The sequence below is a fragment of the Geotrypetes seraphini genome, chromosome 3 (assembly GCF_902459505.1).
Source record: "Geotrypetes seraphini chromosome 3, aGeoSer1.1, whole genome shotgun sequence".
Classification (NCBI taxonomy): domain Eukaryota; kingdom Metazoa; phylum Chordata; class Amphibia; order Gymnophiona; family Dermophiidae; genus Geotrypetes; species Geotrypetes seraphini.
The window spans coordinates 320,824,559-320,838,376 of record NC_047086.1 but is presented as its reverse complement, the minus strand read 5'-3'; the positions used below and the strand labels follow the sequence as shown (position 1 = coordinate 320,838,376).

At 43.9% G+C, this 13,818-nt stretch overlaps 1 protein-coding gene across 6 annotated transcripts in view; it reads right to left on the bottom strand.

Annotated features, from left to right (window-relative positions):
- The window catches only part of ABHD12 (abhydrolase domain containing 12, lysophospholipase), a 214,640-nt gene that overhangs the window by 145,771 nt on the left and 55,051 nt on the right, over positions 1 to 13,818 (bottom strand). For 5 of the 6 annotated variants that reach the window (XM_033936457.1, XM_033936454.1, XM_033936455.1 and 2 more), the window contains one exon: positions 1,180 to 1,304. In XM_033936457.1, the coding sequence (XP_033792348.1) occupies positions 1,180 to 1,304 (125 nt within the window). Of the gene's footprint in view, positions 1 to 1,179; positions 1,305 to 8,115; positions 8,136 to 13,818 lie in introns of those variants that run through there. The other variant, XM_033936459.1, reaches the window with a different exon arrangement.

The following is a 13,818-nucleotide window of genomic DNA, read 5'->3' as shown; positions in this document are numbered from 1 at the left end:
ATTTCCAGACCCCAAAAACAAAAAAGGCCACCTCAATGGGCTAGCCACCCTTTTGTCACCTGGGTACGCAAGGAGAGGTTAAGCTGGTCACTCAAGTCTCTCCGGTACATGCTGCGCGGCACATGGTGCAAAGATGCTCCTAAGGCGCAATATTGTGCAATCCTGGCATGAATTTGGGGTAGAAGAGCTAAGGACTCCATCCAATGAGTTTTGAGGCAAAAAATGAAGTTTTGGAAGTGCAGAGAACTTTTGAACAAGAGATTGCTAAAAATGCAAGATGGCCGCCATCAAGCTTTTTGCACCTAAAATTGCTAAAAAAACAAGTTTACTAAAGATTAAAAATGGTGAATTTAGGATTTTTAGGTGGGAGAGAACACAGGGAAATATGTAGAAACCTTCAAAAAACTGTTTTACAGACCCCCTCACCCCCCGATTCACCTCACATATTCTAACAGCCTTATTCACGGTGACCTGTGCTGGTAATGTGCTGCAGCCTGCCTCAGATCTTTACAGTAGCTGGAAAGGAGAAAAATAACTGACTGATGCTGGAAATGCTTCTTCAATGCTGATCTTCATGCTGCCAGTCAGACACAGTGTCTAACCGTACCACCACCCTCATGGACCAACAGACATGCTAATAGAAGGGGGGAGGCGAAAAATGCAGCCGGCACCTTGCGAGACACTGCTGAGCCTCCTAAGAATGCCAAACAGCCTATACTCGAACACCTGCTTAGCAGTAGGTGAGATATTAAAAGTGGGGATAACAGCAAGCTCCAAAACTACTTGTGCAGGCTGGCTAACAGGTACCACCAGGGACTGGGCCGTCAGCTGCAGACTGCAGTCTGTTCCTTCTCTACACAGGCAGAGCTGAAACTAAGGTGAAAGCTCCAGCACTTAAAAATACCGAATAAAAGTCAAAAACACCAAATAAAATAAGAAAAAGGGAGAGTAGAAAAGAAACACTCCTTCCGGCTCATGTGCAGAAGGGAAAAACTGCAGGTGGCAGCAGAGCTCCCAGTGAAGTAGGAGGATCACAGAAAAAATCCGGAGTGGAATCCTTCTGCATAAGGCTTGCAGGCATGTGGAAATAATCCGCTTGTCCAGAATGACACACCTATTGCACTGGAATAATCTTTTTTTTACATTAGAAAAAAATAAAATTTTAAATTATGTACTTACCAAAATTTAAAAAGACCAGCTTGGCCTGAATGGTAGGGCACAACTTTACTAAGAACGGAATGGCTATATACAATCCCAAAATCCATATCAGCATCGTTCGTAATCGGAATGAGACTCCATACCTCCTGGAATTTAAAAAAAAAAAAAAAAAAAAAGCAAAATAAAACAATGGTCATAAGACTGAAAAGGTATTTTAAGGGCATTCTATATTGTTGACTATATATAGCTTTGTCTTAGCACATGGTGGTCAAATAGAGCTGTTTTCTGCTTTTGATAGTACTATATATATAAAAATAGAGGTAAACAATCTAGTAAGCATTCACATCTTTTGACAATGAACTCTGTTCATCGGGCAAGTCTTTCTCATGTGCTCTTCTCCTCCACTGCTAACTCCTATACTAGAGAATGACACAGGTGGACAAAATTCATCATCCGTTCCCGTCCCCGCGGATAACCGTAGGAAATAATATCCATGTCATTTTCTAGTATCTATCTCATACCTCCGAGTCCTTCTACACCAGCATTCTTAAAAGCAAAGCTTGCGGGTCAGTGGTTGTGCCCAATTATACACCGATTCTTCCCTCTCTCCTTAAAGAATGACATGAAGATGGTTTCCCGCAGTTATCCGCGGGGACGGGAACAGTGATGAATTTTGTCACCATGTCATTCTCTACTCTAGACTACATCCTTTCTCTCTCTTTCTGCGCCATATACCTGGAACAAAACTTCCCGAGTCGGTACGTCAAGCCCTATCCAGACTAAAACCCCACCTTTTCAAGCTTGCTTTTAACGTATAACCTCTTCAACTTAAAGCACCCACTGCAACCTCCTTGTGGCCCTGGGCAAGTCGATTGGCACGCCATTGCCCCAGGTACAAAAAAATAGATTGCGAGACCACTAGGGACAGAGAGATCATACCTGCATATAAGGTGTGTAGCGCTGCTTATGCCTAGTAGTGCTATAGAAATGATTAGTAGTAGCAGTAGCAGCAGCAATGCTGACTCCACACTCACTTTCAAATTTTATCTGTTGGCTCGGCTATTCTCTCATAATACTATATTACAGTGCTTCTAGCCCACCTAATGCCCATCATAATAGGTTCAAAGTGGATAACCATTGCAAATATATACTGTATAATAAAATCCCACAAGTTATCATTCTACGACTTCATAGAATTTCTTGAACAGATAGGCGGAAATTCTGTATAGGACGCCGGTTTCTTCAGCCGCCTAAGAAGCAGCTGAGAATTGCACACCAGCGTCCTATTCAGAATAGTGTCTGCCCTAAGGGATAGACACCTAACCCCGCCTAACCACACCGATTTTCTAACTGGCACAGGCACCAGTTAGAGAATCGCGTTACTGCTGAGCTGATTGCAGCAAGGGAATCTTCTTGTCACGATGAATTGAGTGGCAGCGGCAGCAAACACCCCCACACACACACACACCTGAGAGTCCTTGGCATGAGGGATGCCCAATTCCTCCTGCTAGGACCCCAAAACAACTCCCCCCACCCTTGACAGGCAGGAGGGATGCCCACTCCCATCATGCCAGCAGGCCCACCCCCTCTGATCCCATGACCCCCCCCAGTCTCAAACCCTCCCCTCCCTGGCACCCCCCAGACACGAACCTTCCACCCCCCCCCACCATACCTTTTGTAGTAAAGCGGTTTTACAGGGTCTTATTTTGTCCAAATTAGATTACTATAATTCCCTCAATTTGGGCATGACAATCTCGAAGATTAAGTCATCCCAACTGCTGATGAATTCAGTGGCATCCCAAGAATGGCTCACATTACTCCAATTCTAACAACTATATTGGCTACCCATAAAAAAATGAGTGCAATACACGGTGTTATCATTAGTGCACCAGATGTTATATGGGATTGACCCTGTCTGCTTTCTATCACTGTGGGAGGTTTACAAACCTGGAAGAGCTTTGAGATCAATGAGAGCCATGAAACTACCATGGAAAGAGGAGTACGCTATGTGGCCACAAAATCTAAAATGTTTTTGGTAACTGGAGTAAATTTACGGAACGCTCTGGTTGGACAATTAAGGCTATGCACAGACTGCTCTAAGTTTAAGAAACTATTAAAAACTTAGTTGTTCATCAATGCCTATATGTAGAGGTTGCATTAAGGGTTATGGGTTTCAGTTCTAGAAAACTTTATTACGCAAACTGTTTGTTATTGCTTGTATATAGGATGCAAAAGATCATGCATGGTGTATGTGGATTAGATGGTTTGAAAGTTATTTAATTTTTATGAAATGTTTATTGCTTGGAAAACACTCAGAAATTAGATGGGATCCAAATTTTTTTAAATAAAATAAATAGTATGGCGGGCTGGAGGGATACCTTCTCCCTCCGGCTGCCAGGCCTGCCCTCTTTCACAATGGCAGGCCTTCCCCTTCCATGTACCGGGGAAGGGCCTAAGGCACTGGGAGTGTCCTAAGGCTCCAACTGGCCAGATACCAAAGGCTACACCCATGGTATCTGGCCAATCAGTCTTAGGCCACTCCCAATGTATCCTAAAATGAACTGGGAAGGAGGCCTAAGACTCCGGTTGGTCCAGGTGCCAAGGCCCCTCCTATGGGGAGGGGCCTTTAGGTGCCTGGGCCAAGTCACGGCCCTAGGCCTCTTCCCAGTACATCCTAGAAAAAAATCCGGAGTGGATGCCTTCTGCAAGGCTCGCAAGCACTGGGATATAACCCGTTTGTCCAGAATGACACACCTATAGCACTAGAAGTAATGATTTCACTTTTAACTGCAGTAGCTTCTTCTGCTGACACAGAAAGAATATTATTTTCCTTTGGACTCATTCATTCCAAAATGAGAAATCATTTAGGACCCAATAAAGCAGGAAAGCTTGTTTTTCTTTTCCAGATTATGAACAAAGTAGATGAAGATAATGAGTGAGATACAGAAGACAATATTTTAAGATTTTCATGTGTGACCTGGCTGACAGTAAGATATTTTGTTTAAACCACATTAGTTAACATACATGTTTAATCAAATACAAGAATACATATGCTATAGTGTTATTGTTTTGGTTAAATAAATTTAAATTGTTACGGTAATGATTATTTTCTCAAATAGCACATAACAGCAATTCCGACTTACAAGTTGAAGGACAGCCAAAAAAGGCATCATCAGGACAACAAACAAGAAAGGTCAAGTCATCAAATATTTTCAACAGTATAAATACCTAACTTCCTACCCTTCCCTTCCCTACACCCCCACCCTGATGTTCAACACTGTTTAGTGATAACATGATAGCTGTACAACAAGATGAATGCAGTAAGACAAGACGGCCAACCAGTTTCCCATAGTACCTCTCTTGCCCTACCCTTATATACTCACCAAACAGTCAGCATGGATGATGACAACAAATAAATATCAAGAAAAGATATCTACAAATACAGTAAGGAGCATCATCAATCTATAAACAAAGCTTCCCCATCCAAAGTCGTCCCTCCCAAATAGCAAAACACAACCCTTCATTAAATAACCTATTAAGCTAGATACCATATATAATCAAATAAAAACTGAGATGGCCCAAATAGGGGTTAGCGCTGACCTGCCCTCCCCCCCAACCTATTTCAGGCCTCTGCCAGGCCTGCTGTGAGACCTGGTGGTCCATTTGTTTGAATAAAGACTTCTCTTTTGGCTGATAGGACACCTCCCTTACCTCTTTCTTTGTACTGTCTGTTTTTCATGGCGAGGAATTTCTTCTTCCGTTTGTTGTTCCAGTAGTGGCCAAGACAGGTGGGATCCCTCCTGCCTCCTGTCCCAGCAAATTCTAAGAATTTTTGACCTCTCCCCCCTCTCCCCCTTTTTAATGATTAGGAGCTAAAGGGAACTCAGATTTTAAAAAAACATAGGAGTATTTAAAAAAAAAAAAAGGTCTTCATCAGCAGCTGAGTCAAAAACCTTGAGAGAGAAGAACTACATCCAGTTCTAAATCCAAATCCCAAATATCACCCACTTATGTAGCAGATTCATACTGCTTGTCAACAGTGATAACATTAGTGTTCAGTGTGCATCATGGCTATCACCACTAATGCTGGCTACAGACATTGAAGGAGTCTGGGACTGGTTTTCCTAAGTGTTGAACTAAGTTTTCTCTTTAATAAAACGCTGAATTATGTTTAGCTGCAGACCTAACTTTTCTCATGTTCTAGCCTGCCTGCCTTGGGTGTTAGCTTGGACTTTCTAGCTTCTTATGGCTATCTCAGCATAAATGACATGTAACAGAAAGACTGCAGGGCCTAGATAAGTGACCTGCTAGTGTGAGCTGAGGACCAATAATTGTTAAGAAAAGTAACACGTGAAAAGTTTTTTTTTAATTTAGTTGTATAGCCAGAAGAATGTATAAATATCTCTGTAACGTCCTGGTTTCGGCACTTCTGAAGCCAGCTTGGAGCTCGGGAGTTGCATACGTATGCTAATAAACCATCTGTGCTTTCTTCAAGTCTCTAGGTTTTTTGGCTGCCCAAAGTGACCTTTCAACATTACTGGGGAACCAAAGAACTTTCTCACCAAAATTCAAATTCATGACCAATCAGGTCAGACAAGACAAATTGCAACCCTCACAGCATACCCTGAAGAAAGCCACAGCATGATGGCTGAAACATTGGTTTCTACCTGACAAGACGCAGCGAGACCAGGAAACCTGCAACAAGCATTACTTTCAAATTTTTTTTTCTATCAGGTACCAAAAAAAAAAAAAGGAGGGGGGGGAAGACTCCAATATTTAAAAAATAGGCTCACAAGCCTATTACATAATTATTCACATCTGTGCGAGTGAGATATAAGGACTATGCTACGGCTAGAGATCACCAAATTAATCCTCAGGGTTGTAAACTGTTGCCATGGAAGTTAACTTTTTTCCCATGCAGTACAGGTTGTGATAGGAAACTGTTAATTAGTTATTTGAAGAATAAGCAAAGTGAATGTTTAACATTGGCAGCTGCAACACTGCCCCAAACTCCCCCAACTACTGCCCCCTCCCCCTACACAGTACAGCAACAGGTTAAGGTGCCAGCCCGAGACTAGTATATCAAGACTTTGCTTGTTCAGAACAATCACTACACTCTTGCAGTGTATGTACTTGTATTGCAAGATATTGCTTGAATATCAAGTGAAAATGTAACAAAATGTTTTCCTTGTCTTGCAAAACACTTGCAAACCAAGTTACTTGCAATCCAAGGTTTCACAGTATTTCGTATACCGGTAATCACTTAGTATTACGATAGGCGATATATCAAATAACCATTAAACTTGAAATTTGAAAAACTTGGAACAGAACAGACTTAGAAGGGTGGAGTTGGACGCTAGACTGAGCAAATTGCATCGTGAATCTTACTTAAGGCAGTAGTGAGATGTGGATGTGTGGAAGAAAGACCACATTGCAGCTCTGCAAATCTCAATGGAGGTTGATCTTAAGTAGGCTACTGACACAGTCATGGCATGACCCTCTAGAGCAGCGGTCTCAAACTCAAACCCTTTGCAAGGCCACATTTTGGATTTGTAGGTACTTGGAGGGCACAATGTACACAAAGGCATCTCATGGGGTGCCTAGTTCATCCAGGCTAGTCCTATTCAACCTATTTTGTAAAAAGAAAAAATGGCTGCACAGATCTGCATTGACTAGTTAGCATCCTCTGCAGCTTGGTTTCACAGGAGCATGCTAATAAAGGCATTTCCATTTGAGAAGCATGAAGCAGCTGAGAGGCACTGCACTCCCTAAAGAAAACAGAGCAGGGAACCCTCCTCTGTGCTGTGCAGAGGCTGCACACCAGTGCCGATTCCAGACAGCTAAGCCTATTAAAGCACAGCATCACGACTTAATGCAAACACCACAAGTTTGATAGTTTCAGGCAAATTAGAAAATCTATTTATAGCATCCTTCAGCTCAGCTATTTCTGCATATCAGAGCATTTTGCCAAGGAACCCAGATTGCATGCTCATGGATCAGTATTCTGTTTTCCTTTATTTAATCATGCAGGTTATATCCTAGCACGTGAACAGAAAATAAAAAGCAGGTCAGAAGGCATACTCTGAAGGAGTACCAGTGGCTACTCTCAGTCCAAAGGCACATTTTCATGCATCGCATCATGTTACTAATCAATCAATATTGCATAAATGGAAAAGTGAGATATGCAAAACATCAGCAGTGTCTACTTTATTCAAAGGGCCTTATTATAGTTAGGAAAACAAAACCTGTCATTATTTGGGTAGAGCATTCTATCACCCTATCGCTCTTATGTCAAATGTACAACAATCATTAACCTTTGCAAACTATTGCCTGAAGTTTATTATTGTGTGAAATCTCCCACATATTAGAGTATGAAGTTCCATCCGACTCAAGGTGAGGAGGAGCAGGGGAAAATTACCTTGGCTGAGATGCTTGCACAGCAGTCTCGCTTACTTTTTGCACCACTGCTAAAATAGATTTCTACAGCCCCTTCCTGCACTAGACATGAATCTGGGAGCAAACGTTCAGGCCCTCTGCAGCTCTTACTGCAATAGATCCACTTCAAAATGTCCTTCTGGTTTACCTGCATTGCGGTTCTATACTTGCCACACAAAACATAGATGTGCAGGGATTTTAGACTAAAGTTTCGGGGTAGTGGAACATCCTTTTAATTGGTGCAGTTAATCTCCTGCCTCGTTTCCGAGCCCTGTAATTTCTGATGTTCTTGGGTAAAATATTGACGAGGCCTTAGCACCTATGGCCTTCCTCATTACACTGCCTATGTGGAGTCTGTTTTTATGAAAAGTAAAACCTGTTTTATTCCCGGCTACCAGGTACTTGTGACCTGGATTGGCCACTGTTAGAAACAGAATACTGGGCTTTACTGACCTTTGGTCTATCCCAGAATGGCTACTCCTATGTTCTTGCACTAGTGGGATTTGTTTGCAGTTGGTTTACCTCTTTTTGCTATGAAGAACTGCGATAGAAACTTTCAAGTTTATCTCTTCTCACTGGAGTGACTCCAGAGGTTGGCTCATATGGACCTGCAAATCAGCAAAACGGTTCAGAAGGCATTCGCAACCATGCGCAACTTAAGACAAGTCCGAAAATACTTCAACGATGAACAATTCAAACTCATAGTACAAGAGCTAATTCTAGGACTCTTGACCTACTGTAACATACTTTACCTGTCATGCCCCAACATGCTAAAACAATTACAAACAGTCCAAAATACAGCCCTAAGACTAATACACTCGCTGAAAAAATACGACCAAATTACTTCAGCTTTCCAAGACTCACACTGGCTCCCAGTACAAGCACACATACAACACGAATTCTACTGCACCCTATTCAAAGCCCTAAATAGAAATGGACCAAGCTATCTGAACATCCGCCTAATCTGGAACAACACATCCAGACAAAAGAGAACTCAAGCACACTTTACCCACCCCCCAATCAAAGGCATGTAAAGCAAAAAAATGACAGTCTACTAGACACCAGAGCAGCAAAAATAGACCACCACGACGCCCAATCTGCTGACCACGACGCCCAACTACAAAACAATCAGGAAAGAAAACCATACTATTCAAGAAATTTGTCAAATGATCTAACCAAACCGTATCAACCATTCCCAGATCCCGACCATACTATAGCTATCAACCTTGTAATCTCCCTGGGAATGCCCAGGCTAATTTCTTGTTGTAAACCGCCTAGAACTGAAAGGTATTGGCGGGATAGAAGACATCAATGTAATGTAATGTAATTGGTCCGGTTTTTATTATGCTTCCAAGATGGAAAAAAAATCTTAGGCAATAAACCTTCAGAAAGAGTTAGTAACCAGCTTCATCAGCAAGCATGTTATGGTGGGATGCCTATGTAATTTTATAAATTAGTTCAAATCCAGCAGAAACAGCCATCTACATCAAACCTGCTTGAATGTGTTAGCACATAGATATAAAATTATATACACAGATTAGCATTATCAACATACCCATTTTGCAACACCACACCATTTTGCCCCCAGCAACACATTTATACCAACACGCATACTTTTCAAACCCAACTTAATTTTATGCATATATATTTTTTCACACACTACTTTATTACCCCCTAGGTCACACATTACTTTATTACCTCCTAGGTCAGCAATCTTCATTAATTTTTAAGCTGGGGCCACTTTGGATTCTAATGAGCTGAAGGAGAGCTGCAAAATATCTTCCCATGCTGTGCCATGACACTGCTGACCAGTATGTGTCAATGACACCCAGCCTCACCAGCTCACATTCAAAAACTTCATTGGGGATTACCCGCCTCAAAATTTCCAAATGCATTCTTTTTTGCCTGTTGAGAAATGCCTTGTCCTTCAAGCATAAGGCTCTTCCCCCATTTACTTTCCCCTTTCTGTTCCAAACCTGGGTAGAGAAGCAGGGTAGCAAAAAAACAAACAAAATAAGAAAAAAACAGAAAGACAATAGGGGTTGCCCCAGAAGTCTCTAGCATTGGCCCCAGGCCCTGCACTGAAGAACACTGCCCTAGATGGTATTTATTGTCAATCAATTGTTTCAACTCAGTTGTAAAAATAATGGTTCATCTATGACTGTAAAGTGAGCTACACAAAACCTCAAATTCCTTCCTGTAACACCAGTAAATCTGACCAAGTGGGATATATGTACCATTAAATAGATTATTAATTAATATTTCATATTTTGTTATTCCAAAGTTTCATCTTAATATACTTAAAAGCTTTGCAGTGGCGTACCAAGGGGGGGGGGGAAATCGGCCCCGGGTGCAGCCTTAGGGGGGGGTGCACAGCCGGCCAGGTCCGGAAAATGATCGATCGCCAAGGCAAAGCGAGTCGATCGAGGAGCCCATCCCAGGCTCTGTGATAGACTCACTTTGCCTTGGTGATCGACCATTTTCCGGACCTGGCCGGCTGTGCACCCCCTCTAAGGCTGCAGTCGGAGAGGAAGTTCGGGCCAGCCAATCGCTGTCTGGCTGGGCAGAACTTCCTCTCCGACGGCAGAATTGACGTCGGGGGGGAGGAATGCTGGTCGGCCCGACAGTGGGAAGCAGAGAGAACTTGGGGCAGCCGGGGCGGTGGCTTTGGGACCTGTTTCTCCCGATGGTGGCAGCAGTGGCTTTGTGGAGGGTAGGGAGAAAGAAAGAAAGGGGGCATCAAGAGAGAAAAAAGAAAGAAAGGGCAGGGAGAGAGGAAGAAAAAGTTAGGGGAGGGAATGAGGTCTGGAGAAGAGGAAGCATACAGGCTGAAAGAAGGGAAGAAAGATTGGATGCACAGTCAGAAGATGAAAGTGCAACCAGAGACTCATGAAATCACCAGACAGGGTAGGAAAAATGATTTTATTTTAAATTTAGTGATCAAAATGTGTCTGAATTTATATCTGCTGTCTATATTTTGCACTATGGCCCCCTTTTACTAAACCGCAATAGTGGTTTTTAGCGCAGGGAGCCTATGAGTGAGCAGCGCTGGGCATTTAGCGCAATTCCCTGCGCTAAAAACTGCTATTGCGGTTTAATAAAAAGGAAGGTGGGTATATTTGTCTATTTTTGTATGGTTGTTACTGAGGCGACAATGCATAGATTCATCTGCCTTGACCTCTGAAAAAACCCCAGAATAGGAATGATAATTAACATTTTCTATGCGTATAGTGTGCTTTGTGTTTTTTAATTTTATTGTTGGTAGATCATTTTGACTTGGTCATTTTAAAGTAGCTCGCAAGCCCAAAAAGTTTGGGCACCCCTGAGCTAGAGCGTTGAAGCTGCATGTGGCTGCCGTGAAGGTCATCTCTGACACAACCGGAAGTTGCATCAGAGATGACCTTTACGGCAGCCATATGCAACTACAACGCTCTGGCTGCTGTAAGAAGGCAGTTTAGACATCGCTGGGCACAGGGCAGGGAGGTTTGTCGGACCGGGCCTGTTGTCCAGGGGGGGGGGAGGTTATAGATCTTGTTGCCAAAATCAGAAAGGTGAGGAAGGGAGAAAGATGGGCCTGTGGTGGATGGAGAGATTGAGAGAAGGGGGCAGATGATGGAAGTGGGTAGAAAGGGGAGAGAGAAGAGGTCAGATGATGGAGAAGGGAGAGTAAATGCTAAATGGAAGTGGAGAAAGAGAACACATACTGGATGGAAGGAGGGATAAAGAAAAAGGACATATGCTGGATGGGGGAAGAAGATAGAGAGTGAGATAGTGGAGGGGTGAAGGAAAGGGATGGCATGCTGTGGGTAGACATAGTGAAAAGAGGTAAACTGAGGACTGCATAGTAAGAAATAATTTAATTTAAACGGAGGCAGAAAATAAAGAAGGAAGACCAGAGAAGGAAAGGGAAGAGAGAGAGGAGAGAGAGATGCCAGAGAATGGGGAAGGAGACAGAGATATCAGATCTGAGCGGAGGAAATGAGAAGAGAGAGATGCTAAAAACCACAGGGGGGAGGGAAAGAGAGATGAAAGGAGAAAGATGCCAGACCATGAGGGAACAGAGGGAAGATGATGGATGCCAGACCAAAGGGGGGGGGGTCTAGAGGAGAGGTGGAAGGGGGAGGCATACAGTTTTTGGAAGGGGCATAGAAGGAGAGAAGATGCCATATAGGGAGGGGCAGAGAGATGGCAGACAGTGGATGGAAGGAAGACAGTAACAAGAAGATGAGGAAAGCAGAAAACAGAGAAGAAAGGTAGAACAAAAAGTTTCTATTTATTTATTGCTTTAGGAGACATATGTCACTGTTTCTGTGGTGTTGCATTTTATGCAGAGTCCAGCTTCTTGCTGGTTCAATTTAACCTTTGTCTGTGTATTTCTATTTTATCCCCCCTTTTACAAAACTGTGGAGTGTTTTTTAGCGCCAGCCATGGTGGTAGCAGCTCTGATGCTCAGAATTCTATGAGCGTCAGAGCTGCTACCACCGTGACTAAAATCCACACTATAGTTTTGTAAAAGGGGGAGGGGTTAGTTTGTGATGACATATTCCATACTAGGCGAAGGTGTTTTCTGTGTTCTGTGTGTTCGAAAGACATGGTTTTCTGTTAGGATTGATCTGTGCTGGTCTGGCTTGTTTAGTTTTACAATGGGTGTATTGATGCAATATGTAAGATTACATTACATTACGGATTTCTATTCCGCCATTACCTTGCAGTTCAAGGTGGATTACAAAAGAATTATCCAAGATGTATTACAACAAGAACTTACAAAAAAAAAAAAAAAAAAAAAATTGGTCATTTTCAAAAAGAGTAAGAAATGGGTAAGGTTATTTGTTTGGAGTAGTTGGCTTTAGTAAGAGGTGGAGTTTGAGACTTGCAGTATTATTTCTTTTTTCAGAGTTTTCTTGAAGAGTATGGTCTTTATTTCTTTTCTATAGGTCTTGTAGTCGAGGGATGCCGTCAGTAGATTGGCGATTTGGTTGTCTAGTTTGGCTGCTTTGAGTGGCCAGGAGGCCATTATATAGTTTTTTCCGTTTGACCTCCTTAATTGGGGGGTATGAGAATGGGGTGTGAGTTTTCCTATGTCTGGTTGCGGTGTTGTGGATGAGGCGGTTATTCAGGTAGTTTGGACTGTCTCCGTATAAAATCTTAAATAGTAGGCAATAGAATTTAAATTGTATTCTTGCTGGGATCGGAAGTAGAGAGCTGCACGGGAACGGGGATGACGGGAATCCCGCGGGACCCGCGGGGATCCCGCGGGTTCCCCCTTTGGGTCATGGGGATCCCGTGGGGACGCCCCCTAGGGTCGCGGGGATCCCGTGGGGACGCCTCCGAGGGTCGCGGGGTTCCTGCGGGGTTGGATCGCAACGGGGTTGGTCGAGCCGCGAGGGTAGTCTCCTTCTCCTTACCTGCCCTGTCGCAGCACACATCCGAACGGAAATCTTCCCGATGTCAGCACTGACGTCGGAGGGAGGGCTTAAGCAAAGCCCTCCCTTCCTCCGACGTCAGCGCTGACATCAGGAAGACTTCCGGTCGGCTGTGTGCGGCAGGGCAGGTAGGAAGAAGGCAATGGCGTACGAAAGAAGGGGGAGGGGGCGGACCGCCCCGGAGAATGTGCACAGCCGGTCAGATCCCCCGATCGACCGACAACAGGCCCGGCCGACAAATCTCCCTGCCCTGTAGCCGCGAATCTAAATTACCTCTTACAGCAGCTTCACTACTCCAGCTGCTGTAAGAAGGTAATTTAGATTCGCGGCTACAGGACAGGGAGATTTGTCGGCCGGGCCTGTTCTGTTGTCGGTCGGGTGCAAAAGCGCCACAAAGGTGGAGGCAGGGAGGGAGGAAAGGTGGAGTGGAGAAGAAAAGACGCTTAAGGGGGGAGAAGGCCGCTGAAAGTACTGGGGAAGACAAAGGGGTGGAAAAGAACGCTGAAAGGACATGGGGTAAATGGGAGAAAGGGGGGGAAGGACCCTGAAAGCACTGGGGAAGACAAAGGGGTGGAGAATGCCACTGAAAGGACATGGGGAAGACAGAGGGGGGAGAAGGATGCTGCCTGACAGGACATGGGAAAGATGATGGGGAGAAGGACACTGAAAGGAAATGGGGAAGAGGGAATGGGAAGAAGACGCTGGCAGGGAAGAAGACAGAGGTGCCAGACTATGGGGGGAGCGGAGGGAAAAAGATGGGTGCCAGACCAATTTGGGAGGGGGGAGAAAGGGAGAGGCACAG